The sequence below is a fragment of the Crocodylus siamensis genome, chromosome 4 (genome assembly GCF_052110815.1).
Source record: "Crocodylus siamensis isolate JL-2025a chromosome 4, ASM5211081v1, whole genome shotgun sequence".
NCBI classification, from domain to species: Eukaryota; Metazoa; Chordata; order Crocodylia; family Crocodylidae; genus Crocodylus; species Crocodylus siamensis.
This window is the reverse complement of record NC_143398.1, coordinates 120,742,001-120,756,219: the sequence shown is the minus strand read 5'-3', so window position 1 is coordinate 120,756,219 and position 14,219 is coordinate 120,742,001. Positions and strand designations below refer to the sequence as shown.

The 14,219-nt window shown below is 43.2% G+C and overlaps 1 protein-coding gene across 1 annotated transcript in view; it reads right to left on the bottom strand.

Annotated features, from left to right (window-relative positions):
- Positions 1-14,219, bottom strand: part of PDE3A (phosphodiesterase 3A) — a 399,551-nt gene that overhangs the window by 36,360 nt on the left and 348,972 nt on the right. The window contains exon 10 of the mRNA XM_090043568.1: positions 3,059-3,170. Coding sequence (XP_089899694.1) covers positions 3,059-3,170 — 112 coding nt within the window. The remainder of the gene's footprint in view (positions 1-3,058; positions 3,171-14,219) is intronic.

Below are 14,219 nucleotides of genomic sequence, written 5' to 3'. Positions count from 1 at the left end.
CTCCCTCCAAACAGAAGATAGAAAAGCCTTTAGCTCAAGAAGAACACTGTTTCCAACTGTACATCTTCACTCCATTCCATACAGTCTGCTACTCATGTACCACATGGTATACACACAAGGTGAAATCCTGGCTCCTCTGAAATCAGTCAAAACACTCCCATTTACTGCATACAGAAGGCTGGGATTCTATCAGGTCTCTAATAACAAGGGCTGTAACAGGTAGCATAGTTACTTCACCTGAGTTAGCGTAGCTCATGTGAGAATGGGCATACCACAACACTCAGGATGTGCACATTGCACAGATAAAAGTGTCTCCTATCTGAATTTTAGCCCAAGTTCTTTACCATGAGAGCTAATTTACCTGCTTGACAGTGTTAGAGCCCAAGTTCTACTATAACCTTGGCTGTGACCTACACTTTGCAGTGATGATGCACAAAATTAATTGGACATTGACTGAACTCCAGTAATGAGTCCTTCTGCAATAGACAACTAGCTGCAAAAACATCCTCGGAGTATCTTCACATTGGGAACCATGGGATATGCCTATACTCTCAACTCAGCAGTGGTCACTGCTCTAGAGGTAATTAAAGGATGAAATTCAAGGACACCTGAAGGCCAATCTGAAGAAATGTGATATTAACCATCAATTTCTGGGACGCCTGAGTACCGAATTGCTCTCACAGGTGTCATGTTGTAGAACCAGGCCTTGATCATTTTGGCAAACTCACCTCACTATGGAAGTAGATAGATGAGAGAGACAATGAGGAGAACTGTGACCTGACATCACCACGATCTACTCCTTGGAACTATATGCTATACCTGTAGTCAAACATGCAGATCCCAGATCAGCTTCCTTAGTCATCCACAGACACACCAGTGACTTCCCTATTTACTGGAAGACCAAAATCCACATATCAAGGGACTGCCATCACTGCCACTGACCATGGAATATGCCCCCAGACACATATAGGCAAGTCCAGGAACTCTGAAAACACTAATGCAAGTCTGGCTTCACAGTGGACATCTCACATCTGGGCTTGGCTTTCTAGGGTGCTTAGACTCTGAAGCCAATCAGCTGAGCTAACTGCAGGGTAGATGTACCCCCTATCTGAACAGAGTAATTTGTCAGGCAGCTGCTGAGCTGTAGTCTAAAGCTGTATCACCAATATCCCAGGTATGAGCTGTCCTCAAACTTGAAACCACCTCACTTGATCAGGAAAATAGGATTGATTTAATTCAATCTAGAGATTTTAGCGTGTAAATGGGTGATGATGATGATGAGAGCTGCTCCTGCTAACCTAATGAAGAAAAGACCTCAAACAGATTTCACTCTGATAACAACTTCCAGCTAAGCAGCAAGAGATAAGAAGCCTTCAGAATTTGAAGGAATTGAAATGTACTGATATCTTCAGGAAATAATAACTCCCACCCCACCCAGGACAGTCATGATCATGAAAACTATTCCCCCCAAAATAGACATTATCAAGGACCTTAGGTCTGAAAAGTGAGTTATTTCAATGTGAATTAGGTGCCTATAGACTCTGAGGATACGGCCTTCAGGTGTCCTTGATTTTTCTAGGTTTTGGCTTGCAGCAAAATGGGCCTGAGACACCTGTTTAAGCATGAAGCTTGCATGGCAATTAACTCAAATAAGCCATGATTGTGCCAGGGAAAAGTGCTAATTTAGATATTTCATAGGTACTTAAAGTGGGACAATGAGCTTGTACGTTTTTAGGATCCCAGGATTAAAATCTTTGTTCAGGGATACACTGATCATCTATTTGTATCCTAAAAGTAAAATCCTATTCCATCTAAGAGGTGTCTACGTGTGATCTTGTTCTATGCTGCTTGAGTTAGTAATCAGTTATAATCAGTTATAGTGGGAAACAAAACCAGAAGGTGGGGGAAGAAGCTTCTCTCTACGGCTGGAAACAGATATCTCATTTGAGGCAGCCCTGATTGATCTAAGTCAAAATCGGGGACAAAAGAGGAGTGGCACAGTCCTTTATACATAGACAGTAGCTGGGGAGAGCATTGAGCCTGACAGGCTTGTTCCTGGAATGATTGGCAATTAACCTGAATGAGCTGCTATTAATTAACAGACATATATAGCTCTAAGGAAAAAGTGTTAGTATGTTTTATATTGCTTATTTCACAGGTACTTAAAGGGGGACCATGGACTGGTACATGGAACAAAAGGCTTTCTCCTGAGAGAAAAGTAATGTCCCTTTATACCCTAAGAGAGGCAACTTGGGGAAACAATCAAATCAGGCTTGTTGGAAGCAAGTTACATACTATGTTCTGTTGTTTAGGTTGCTAACGAATGATAACAATGGCTAAGAATCAGAATAATTTTAACCCATATGTATATATTTCATTCACATACATGGTGGGGAATTCTATAGCCTGTGCATTGGAAAGCCTGATGCAAGCACCAGTTTATCAGATACATGCTGAAGGACAACACTTAACTTATTTACAGGACTAATTTTCAATTACTGACCTGGGCCCATATCTTCAATGGTATATAGACATCTAATTCGCATTGAATAACTCACTTTTAAGTAAGACACAGGCTGTGTCTACATAGCCTCCCTGTTGAGACTGGGACTACTGTTGAGAAATAAGCCCTACTCACCCACTCCCACTGTGTGTACTCAGGACTGGGAATTAGGCTGAACAGAGAGCTCAGAGGTTCAAACCTAAGGTCATGCTCTAACATCATCCCTGGGGTGCTCCTGAGGCACAGTGCTGAGCAGTATTCCCAATATTGGCAGGGTGGTAGTAGTGGCATGGACATAGACTCCCAAATGCCTAAAGTCACTTCGAAAAAGTCTTGGGCTCTATAGTCAACCAGCCATAGCAACTCTGAATGGATCAATGCTTAAGTATTTTAAAAAGTATGTGAGTGATAGTCTAAAGGTGGTAAAGAAAATACAGCCCATGAAAGAATAAATAACTACTGGGAGAAGGAAGGACGTATTACAATTTTTTACTGAAAAATGAAAATCAGTGATCCTGAAAAATTTATTCCTATTTATCCAGGAGCTTTACTTACAAGGTATGTCTCGGTACCCACACTCCAGTGCGTGAAAGTAGTTCATGAACTCCCTCACTGGAATTTTAAAGGTTTCAAACAGACCCATATCTTCAAAAAGCTTGTATGATACCTGAAAAAAGTAAAGCCAACATTCTGCTAAGTACACTAAAATGATACCAGAATGAAAAATTAGAGATGACTATAACTAAGTCATGTGATGCACTCCCCCCTTCCATGTATGAGATTGTTCTTACAACTTTTCTCAAGTTTGTAATGGTAACCAGCGCTTCCACTGAGCTACACTTTTAGCCATAAGCAGCCCCAAATGTTCTAGATACCTCGTTAAAAAACAAAGGCATGAATAATACACTCTTTGTGACTTTTCAGAGGTACAAATAAAAACGTATGAAAAGCTCCTTCATGGTTTCTGTCCCAGAAAGCATACCAAAACAAAAACCATTTCTATCATTTTAGCAGACAAGCAGTAAGCAGGGGATTTTAGCAGTAAGCAAGGGATGGGAAGAGGAAGGCAAAGCTGACATATATGGACAAACATTTGTGGGTCTAATGACCAAAATCTTGCAGGTGAAATGACAGAAGTAAATGTTCAGAAAGCACAACTGAAGTAAATGAATTCTTAAGTAGCATTTGTCTTGGAAAACAGGATTGCAAAAAATTTTCATGGAAAATCATGGAAGAATGCATAAAGACATGGTAAATGAGGAGTCAACATGGCTACTGGAGTGGGAAGTAATGGTGGGATGAAAACATTAATAGAGAATTAGGAAAAGAGACCATATCAGGTCTCAGATGGTGCAGATAGGGATACTGGATGTGGGGGCATGAAGAAAACAAGCATAGTCTTGAGATAAAGTGCAACAGGACTTAGTAATATGTTAAATTTATTCAGCTTTCCTCATTAATCAGTTTTGAACCACTCTAATAATTTCCCTTGCTGTTCTCTGAACGTCTTCCAATTTATTGCTGACCTTCTGGTAATGAGATACTTAGAACCACTATATTTAGTTTCACCATAGCTGTATTGATGAAGGTCTTCTGTCTCTGTTCCATGATATGCTGTATCTGTCTATCATTCCCCAAATCATTTTGGCTTTTGTTTCCATGTAGCACATAAAAAGAGCCTAAATCAGACTGCAGTCTACCTTTTCCTTCAACATGTCAGTTGTATGAAACAGGATTTGCAGTCAATACCACTAAGGGTGTAGTACCCAAACCTGAATTAACTGAAATGTTGAATAACATTGTACATCACAATAGAAAGTGGGATCTGAGATGACAAATGTAGGGTCCAAATCTACACAATAACTTCATATCTTTGCATCTGACTTCTGGTCTTAAGTTCTCTTCCTCAGCAAGTGACAGTTTTCATGTACCCCAATTCCTAGTCCCTGTTCTCCCTTCCCTCATCCTTCTACCAGACTCCTTGGTCCCTGTCTACTCCCTCTGCCACATCTCCATTCTCAGAATTGGCTTATGTCCCTTCCTCCATACCAGCAGCAGGGTCAGGTGAGACAGAGCTCCTTGCTTTCATGAGCACACTTCACAGCAGCCTACAGCTGTATGGAGTCATCAGAGCTTCCAGCAGCAAAGCTCTATCAAGCTTCTACTGCAACAGTGAACTCTTGATTTGCCAAAATTTATAAATTGGTCAGTTCTATCTGGCTTTTCACATGGAAGGGCAAAGGGTGATCTCTGATGCAGAAAGATAGGAGGTGAGGAGGTCTCAAGGGAAAAAAAATAGCAGTATATTTTAGTGGGTGCAAAACAATGCATTTTCTTGACTAGCTGCTGTCTTAGAGACATCCAAACATTTTCAGCTAAAATAAACATGCACAACATTAAAAAAAAATACAAAAAAGTGGCCTGAGGCATATACTTGCTTGTAAAACTTTAGCCCAAACAGTGACAGTTTGGACAAGTTGTAAAAGCCACGGAGATCAGGGCCACAAAGTAAAAAGTTTCAGGCAACTTCGACCCATGGCATAACCCTACCTATTAAAATGAGATCAGTGAATTTTGTTCTAAGGAAGCAAGTATTTTGTCCTTGTGGAGTTGTAAAAGAAAGATAGAAAATATTTTAATGTCATTCTCATTTATGAATAACCCATGTGTAGCAGGACAGTTCATGGGGTGGCACCCCCTAATCCTGCCCACATTTCTGGTCTCTATGCAACACCGTCCTCCCCCTAAGACCGGTTCTCTCACCTGCCATACCTTGGTGCTCTTTGATATTAATTGGGAGGCTGCCCCCGAGTCCTGAAGTGCCCTAATTGGTTCTCAGTCTAACCTGATGTCTCTCGTGATCGCTGGGCCCTCTGCCCACTAGCCAAAACAACACAGTTCTCCACAAGTCTCTCTCACACACCAGCAGACCTATTGGTGCCTGGCTGGCACTGAGAGTCAGTAGCCACCATCTATGGCTCTAGTGGCCCTTATTTAAGCTGGCCCCATAGTCATGTCTATACCAGATGCGACTCAGTCGCTGCTTGCCTTCCTGGATAGGCTTCAGCTTTCTTAGCCTACTGGTTACTCTGGCTGTTGACTGCCTTAGGTCCACTGGCTCTGGCCTGGCCTTTCCAGTCTCAGCCTCTTGTTGGCCCCAGGCCACCTTGGTTGCCCTTCAGGGCTCATGCTCTGGCCCTCTTGGCCTCAGACTGCCTCTGTTGCCCCTTCTGGGTTCAGGCTTTGGTTCTCTCAACTTCAGCTTGCCTATCAGCCCCTGGTAGGACTCAACATAGTGAGCTCCTCCAATATCCCTACGGCCTCCTTTCCTCCACGATTAGCCACACCTGGTCCTCCAGTCTAAGCTAGAACAAAAATCTGCAAGTCCCTCCTCTGGGTCATCATACTACATCATACTACATACCTTCCCACATCTAACTCTCCCCACCTTGGGATTACCTGCCATGGCTTGCAGCACCTGCTCCCTACCAGCCTGAGATGGCAAGAACTCTCTCGGTACAGTTCAAAGCTACACTGCCCCAATGCCTCAGGAACCCAGGTTTATATCCCCTGGGCTCTTCCCCCTTCCAGTCAGGTGTTCTCTTGGCCAGCTGCAGGTATGCCCCCTCACCTTAACGGGCAGGCCGCTGCTTAGGCTGCAGTGGTTCCTTTGCTGCCTTCTGACCTACAGCTACTGCCTGTGGCTGTTTCTGCTGCAGTCTCTTCCTCAGAGTAACAGCAGCCCCAGGCTCCCTGTTATACCATGAAAATACCATGACAGGAATTAAACCATCCATCATTTATTTTGGATCAAAGCAGTATAACCCATTCCCTATCATATTTCTAGCTTTGGAAAATTGATGAGTGACAGAAAGGCTCTGTCTGCAAAAAGGCTGAAAGGAGGCTTATCCCCACAGTCTCATTTTAGCACCCTAAAGATAATTCATCTCTTTTTTCACAGAAATGGCAGCTTCCCCCCCACCCCCCAGTTTCTCTCACTACTGGTTAATTGAATAAGTGTTCCCATATTGTAACAGTAGATCAGTTGTTTGGTGGAGGGCAACAAAAATGCTTTGGGGCCTAGGGCACAGGACTTATGAGGAGAGGCTGATGGTACTGGGTTTATTTAGTCTGGAGAACAGAAGACTGAGAGGAGGATTTAATAGCAGCCTTTAACTACCTGAAGGGGGGTTCCAAAGGGATAGAGCTACACTGCTCTCAGTGGTGGCAGATATCAGAAGAAGCAGCAATGGTCTCAAGTTGCAGCAAAGGAAGTTTAGGTTGGATTTTATGAAAATCTCTCTCACTAGGAAGGTGGTGAAGCACTGGAGCAGGTTACCCAGAGAGGTGGCAGAATCTCCAGCCTTGGAGGCTTTTAAGACTTGGCTTGACAAAGCCCTGGGTGGGATAATCTACTTGGGGGTGGTCCTGCTGTGAGCAGGGGGTTGGACTACATGACCTCCTAAGGTCCCTTCCAACCCTAATCTTCTATTATTCTATGATCATGGTAGTATTAATATGGTTTTTTTAAGGATAAAAAGAAATGAACTTTTATCCCTTTCCAGATATTTTTTTCTGGCAAGGGGTTTGTACAGAAAGAAAGATGAAACAAACAGTGAAAAAGATTTGTTTTTTGGAGTATTTAAATTCCTGGTAACAGTGATCTATGATGCCATGGCAATCAACCACGGTCCTGGATCGAGGACAAACATCAGCAAGGACAAAGCCTTATTTTTGAGGAATGTTAATAGATAAAGATGGTGATAAAGGAATATGAGTGGTATTGCAGAAACAAGAATTTAACTTTTTTGTTAGAACCTATTGGGATTGCTTGTGTACACAAGTGTATTTTAATAAACCAGAGTTTGAATGAGAGCTAACCAATAGTTCCTGTTACTTCGCTGCATCTTGCCCTATCAGCTCTATTGGGCAGAGATCAAGAGCTCATGTATTTTCTGTTCCTTCCACTGAGGAGTAGAGAGTTATATTTTTAGAAGGTATCCATATATTCATAAGCATAAAGAGCAGTCATTACATTAGATTTGAATATTGGATACCAGACAGCCTCATTCAGGTGCTATATAAGGGGGAAGAACTGGTACTAGAAAAGAACCTATTGAACCAATGAGAGCTGAAGCACGACTTGCTGAAGTCTTGAAGTTCCTTTCATGGATAATGGTCTTCCTGTGACCATGATACCTGACATGTCTGATGCAGTTCTCATAAATAAATAAGGAAGAATGTGATTACTGACAGGAAATATTAAGATAAGCACAGATACATTTTCCTTTTCTCAAGAGATGTCTACAGCTCTTTCTGAAGATATGGGAAACCAAACAAATTACCATGATGTAAATAGGGGTTTATAGCACAGTGGCTTCTCCATGGTAGAGATACTGCTTCATTGGTCAAGGATGATCCGGTAGTCTGTAACTGCTGGCTGCAGGGGGCTGGAATAGATGACCTCATTAGGTCTCTTTCTCCCTACTTTGCTATGATCCTATAATATTAGGAAGGGCAGACAGAGGTCAATACTGTAAGTAAAAAAATATCCTTCTTAGCACACAGAGTTTGAACAAGACAAAATATAACAGATTCTTCAAGAAACAATTAGAAAAAAAATCTCTCCCTTTTCTTTAATATATGTATTGTGAAAATCTGAGATGAGCTACAGTGCTCTTGGCCATCCCTCTAACTTATGCTTCAATGGCTAACAGGAGATTTGTAATGGAAAATCCCTGTGTGTCTTTGGATAACTATAGGCAATCAAGAGTGAGCAGTGACACAAAGAGCTCGGGGCAAGTGTTAGTTTATGAATTTCAGGTTCCTTTCAGAATTCAACATGACTGCTTTGAACAGAAAACATGCTTCTTAAAATCTATGCCACTGGGGACAATGACGGAATCAAAGGGAACCAGAGGGTGGTGGTGGTGGTGCAGAAATAATCTGTTCTGTACTAAGAAACTTTATTATGACAATATAAGAAACAGAACATTGGGAAGGAGCCAAAGATTATGTTCTTAAACTTCTCCAAGTCTAGATTTTTTCTTCATTCTTCTATTCTGTAGATCTCTACTTTTGTGTCTGTCCCAGGGAGACATAAACAGAGGTCCCAGAGCACCCTCTTACAGCAGGACCCGAGACAGGGTTGAGCTGCCCAAAGAAAGAAACAAAAAGCCCCAAAGAGTGGGCTCACTTACCTATTACAGAAAAGGCCAAGCCGTGCTGAGAAGAGCCGCTGGTGTGGTTTATCAGCCACTTTTATTTGCGGCCCAGGGCAGTGCTGGCAGATGACATCATCAAAAACCACTACCTGGCTGATTTAAAAGCTGGCAGTGGGGAAACAGGAAGGGAGGCAACCATGCTGGAGCCAGGAGGTAAACCTGCTCCCCAGGCTCCACAGTGGCAGGGGGCCAGACAAGGACCCATAGGAAGGGTCCCAGCATGACAGGACAGCTGGGCCAAGAAGGACGGCATTGAGGGATCCTGAAGATCAAAGATGCTGGATCCGTGAGTGGGGCAGGCTGAGACCCTTACCCCAATTTGTTCTTTTCTTCTCTTTGATTTTACCATTTAGAAGGGTGCACAGAGCCCAAACCGGGGAAGGTATCCATGAGCACCCCTCTGGATCAAAAGGAGGAAAGGAGTCAACATCATGGACTGTGATGTCTCAGTAAAGGAAGAGCAGATGCTGAGGTGAGAATGGTCCTGCACTCTGTTGTCACCCGGGGTAAAGAGACATCAAGGGATAGGCAAGAAGCGTCAAAGGCAGGAGGGAACATCAAGAAGAGAGGCTAGTGGTCCATCATCCAGGTGTCTTGAGGGCTGGCGTATGACTGGGGTGTAGGGGAGGTGGAGCCCCAAGAATGCCTGCAAAGGGCAGCACCTGGTCTGCAAGATTCCACAAGGGAGAGCCCTACCACTGAAGAAAAGAAGATCAAGGCATGGCAGGAGAGTGTTGGTGTCTCCCTTGGGGGTGAACGCAGCCCAATGAACAAGTCCTGGGGACACACCTCACAGACAGAGCTGGGTATGTGCTCTAAGGTCACTAGAGAGTGCCTATATGAGACCAGATGGGTGCAGTGTCCACCAATCTTTCCCTAATATTCTTCAAGCTATCCCGCAACTTCTTCCTCCTTACTTTTATTCCTTTCAATCTTTCCTTCTCTGTGAGACAACCATAAGAAAGAACATGGAAAAAGAAAAGAAATTTGCATTTATTATCTGGATAAAAGTTTCAACAGCACCTAAGTGACATAGAATTCTGTGCCTAGTCTCAAAAGCATTAGGCACTTATGATTAAGTCCAACAACAATGAGACTTAGCTACCACAAGAAATTTCTGAGTCCTGCACAGTTTGTACACCCCAAAACATCTTAAGAATACACATACTGGAATCAGCAGACATTGACACTGGAGGATTTGTCAACTCTCTCTGTACCCAAGACAGATTATTCATACCAGGCAGCTGCATCTCTCAACAGAAAGGATTTTGGTCAGACCAAAAGCATAGCTAGGAAGGCTGTGTAAAACAGCATTGTTCTATTTCGACTTCCATTTTGACGGAACAGTGTTTCATTTCAAATTTCATTTCGATTTGAAACTGCTGTTCCATTTTGTTTCGTCAAGACAGCTAAACTGTTTCGATGGTGTTTTGACATTTTGATCAAAAGCTATAATGGGGAAGCTACAAACAGCCTATTAACTTTGTCATTTCTGGCCTGATTTGGATGAAACTTGCAGGAACGGTAGCCCCTTCTGAGGGCATGAAGCCTGCCAAGTTTCAAAGCGGAGGAGTTTCAGGGAAACTGCACGTCTAAGTTCTGAAAGGAAAAAGCTCATGTCACATGTAGGTGTTAAGCCACAGTGGGGTCAAAACTGTAGGCCTGCTAGCCCCTACTGAGGCCATGAAGCCTGCCAGCTTTCAAGGAGACAGGTGCCAGGGACATGGGTGCTTGTGGAACTGTGTCCGTCTTGGGGCACAGGGGGGTGAAAACTACAGGCCTGATGGATAGGCTCCAAGGCGGCCATGATGCCTGCCAGCTGTCAAGGAGATAGGTTTAGGGAGAGTCCAGGTCCTGGGGCCCTACACTTCTAGCTGCTGACAAACAAAACTCATGACGTGGGTGGGTGACACTGTGCGTGTGTTAAGGTGTGCCCTCACTCAACTGACACGAGGCAGAAAGGAAGGCAGTTCAAACAATGCTGCCTTTTATGCAGTTTTCCCATCCCTCCCCCAGAGCACTGGCATTGGAAGGGACCTCAGGAAACGATGACAGTCACTGGCCAGCTACACAGTCAATATGAGAGCACTCTTTCCCCCACCTTCTTCCTCCCTCTCCTTACTTTAGTTTCTGTTTCCTTGCAGGCAAACCCAGCTTGAGCTTTGAAACTCAAAATGTTTCAAAAATTTCAAAATGTTTCAGCTTGCCTTGCTTTGTTTTGAGCCTGTTTCAACGAAAGATCCCCGTTTTGTTTTAATTTTGCTGTTTTGAGCTTGAAACGAGTCAAAACAAAATTGCTGGCAAAATTTTGCACAGCTCTAATAGCCGGCGGATCCAGACATGGCACAAACAGGCCAAATTTTGTGAGGAGAGTCAGTTATAGAATCACAGAAAATAAGGGTTGGAAGGGATCTCAGAAGATCATCTAGTCCAACCCCCTGCTCAAAGCAGGACCATCCCCAACTAGATCATCCCAGCCAAGGCTTTGTCTAGCTGGATCATAAAAGCCTCCAAGAATGGAGATTCCACAACTGTGCTGAGTAACATGTTCCAGTGCTTTACTACCTTCCTCATGATAAAAAATTTTTTAATACTTAATCTAAACTTTTCTTGCTGCAACTTGAGACTACTGCTCTTTGTTCTGTCATCTGTTAACACTGAGAATAGTCTAGCTCCATCTTTTTTTAAACCCTACATCAGGTAGTTGAAGGCTGCTATTAAATTCCCTTTGTCTCCTCTTCTCCAGAATAAATAGCCCAATTCTCTCAGCTTTTCCTCAGGAGTCATGTGCCCCAGCTCCATAACCATTTTTGTTGTGCTCTGCTAGACTCTCTCCAATTTGTCTACATCCTTTTTGTAGCGGGGCCCCCAAACTGGACACCGTACTCTAGATGTGGTCTCACCAGTGCTGAATAGAGGGGAATAATCACCTCCCTCGATCTACTGGCAACGCTTCTACTACTAATGCAGCCCAGTATGTTGTTAGCCTTCGCAACATAGGCATACTTTTGGCTTATACTCAGCTTATTGTCCACTGTAACCCTCAGGTCCCTTTCTGCAGAGCTGTTTCTTCACTAATTGGTCCCCAGCCTGTACTGATGCATGGGATTTTTCTGTCCTAAGTGCAGTACTTTGCATTTGTCTTCACTGAACCTCATGAGAGTTCTTTAGGGCCAATTCTCCAATTTGTCTAGGTCTCTCTGAATCCTAGTCCTACCCCGAAGTGTATCTACTACTCCACCCAGATTGGTGTCATCTGCAAACTTGCTGAGGATGCACTGAATCTTCCAGGGTGTTGATGAAGATATTGAACAAAACCAGTTCCAGAACCAACCTCCACCTGATACCAGCTGCCAACTGCACACCAAGCCATTAATTACTACCCTTTGAGTCTGATGATTGAGCCAGTTTTCTATCCCCTTTACAGTCCCTCAATATAACTCATTCTTCCTTAGCTTGATTGTGAGAACATTGTGGGAGTCAAGGTATAGCAAGTCCATTGTTCTCCCTACATCCACAGAGCCAGTCATCTCACCATAGAAGGTAATCATGTTGGTCTTGAAATACTTCCTGTTCCTATACCCGATGGGTCATATGCCCTCTGAGTAGCAGCCTCAGCAAAGTTCTACAGGCAGTCTGTAATTGCTGGGTCCAAGGATTCCAATGATTAGAAAATGCTTACTTCCCTTTTACGTAGGATATTTTGAGATGGCAAGGAGGCAACTCAGTGAATGTTTGGAATCTAACATAAGGCTCAGACAGCAAAGCAGGGCCCAGGCTTTAAAGCAAACCTCCTATGTAAAGGTGTTGTGGTTATCTATTTTCAAGCAGAGCCAAGATCATTCATAAGTATTTGTCTCTTCTATGCCCAGTGAAGCAGCAGCACACGGGTCAGCATCAGTGGCTTGGATGCTGCCAGAGGCAGCTGGGACAGCAGTGTAATGGTTGCTATTCTTGGTCCCCACTTTCTCCTATTTCTCCCCCACCCCCACACACACTTAGTTATGCTACTGTGGAGATCTAAACATTCATGGCTCCAGGGAAACTTGATATTTCAAATCTTAGTAATAGATCACTGAACCATGGAAGGTGAGATGAAAATAAAACAAGAAGGTAAAAACACTACGAGCCACTACTTCATGAACTGCAATTCATTTTCCTGACAGATGTCCCTCGGTAAAAAAAGGAACAGTAGAGTAATATTAATCTGCAGGAATGACTCTTATGGTTTCATACAGCTAATACAGGTCAAGTTATATTTTAACTCTGAATTTCCAGCACTGAAAAGGGCTCGAGTAGAAGCTTTCAGAATAATTCAAACTGGCAAAAGATGGAAGTGAATGGTGTCCATTTCCCAGTACTGGATTTAGAGAGAAACAGTTTGTTCTTCTAATTGTCAGGAAGGATAAATGTCCAAGCAAGGCATTTAATTATTGCAGTAAGAGAGAAACAAAAGAGACCTATTATTTATTTCCTTCCAGGAAATTATGCTTTCTTGGAGTTCAGATGAACAGGAAGCTTTGGCAGGAGAACTAGAGCTAGTATGGGTGTTAGTTACCCTTGTCTTTCTTTTTTTTTTTTAAAGATTTCCTTCCATGCCAAGTGTCACTATGTCTCAGAAGTATGCATCACCTGATGGCCAGTCATTTCCTTACTTACTAAAAAATAAATTATGTCAGCTTTGTATCTTTTGCCTGTGTTTGGGGTTGGAGAAGAGATCATCAACCAGGAAGTCTGTTCGGATATGTGTAACTTGGTTATGGATTGCACCCCTACCATCATCATTGCTTTTTGATGGTCTAGTTAGAAACAGCTTTGTGTGCTACAATTTAATCAAGCTCATTTCATTTCTTATTCTTAGGAGCAAACTAAAAATAATTCCAACTTGCCATTTATCTGGCAAATAGTGTTGCTTCCCTCTCCCCTTTTCACTGCTTTTTGTTGTTATTTTTTATGCAGAAAGAAATGCTTAAATACTTCATTAATAAATCAAATGCTTCTGGCAGAGCTATTCAAACAAGAATAAATGCTTCCCCTGAACATAGTTTTAATGGATATTCTTTTCAAAAGGAGACTCATTCACATGTGGTCCATCTTCTGGGCATTGCATATTGCAGGCATGTTAACAGTGACCATCAGAGTAGTAACTAAGTAAATGCATATGGGTTACATCAGGGCTGCTCAACGGTGGCTTGCCAGCAGTATGCTATCCCCAAAGAATTAACCTGTGGTCCTGGGGCGCCCAGTCTGTGTGCTGTTTACTCTCTGGATGCTGGTGCTGATGCTCCCATCCCTACTCCAGCATTTGCTTCTTATGTCCACCCCTGGGGAAAGTGTGGAGCAGCATGCAGGGCTCCAAGGGACCCAGGGCCACTGTGATGCTCAGCACGGAGGTACTAGAGCAACATGCAACCAATGGTCATGCAGCTCACGTGGTGTGCAACTCTACGGCCTGTGGCCTCTTGCCACTCAGAAGCGGCACAGCCCTTTGT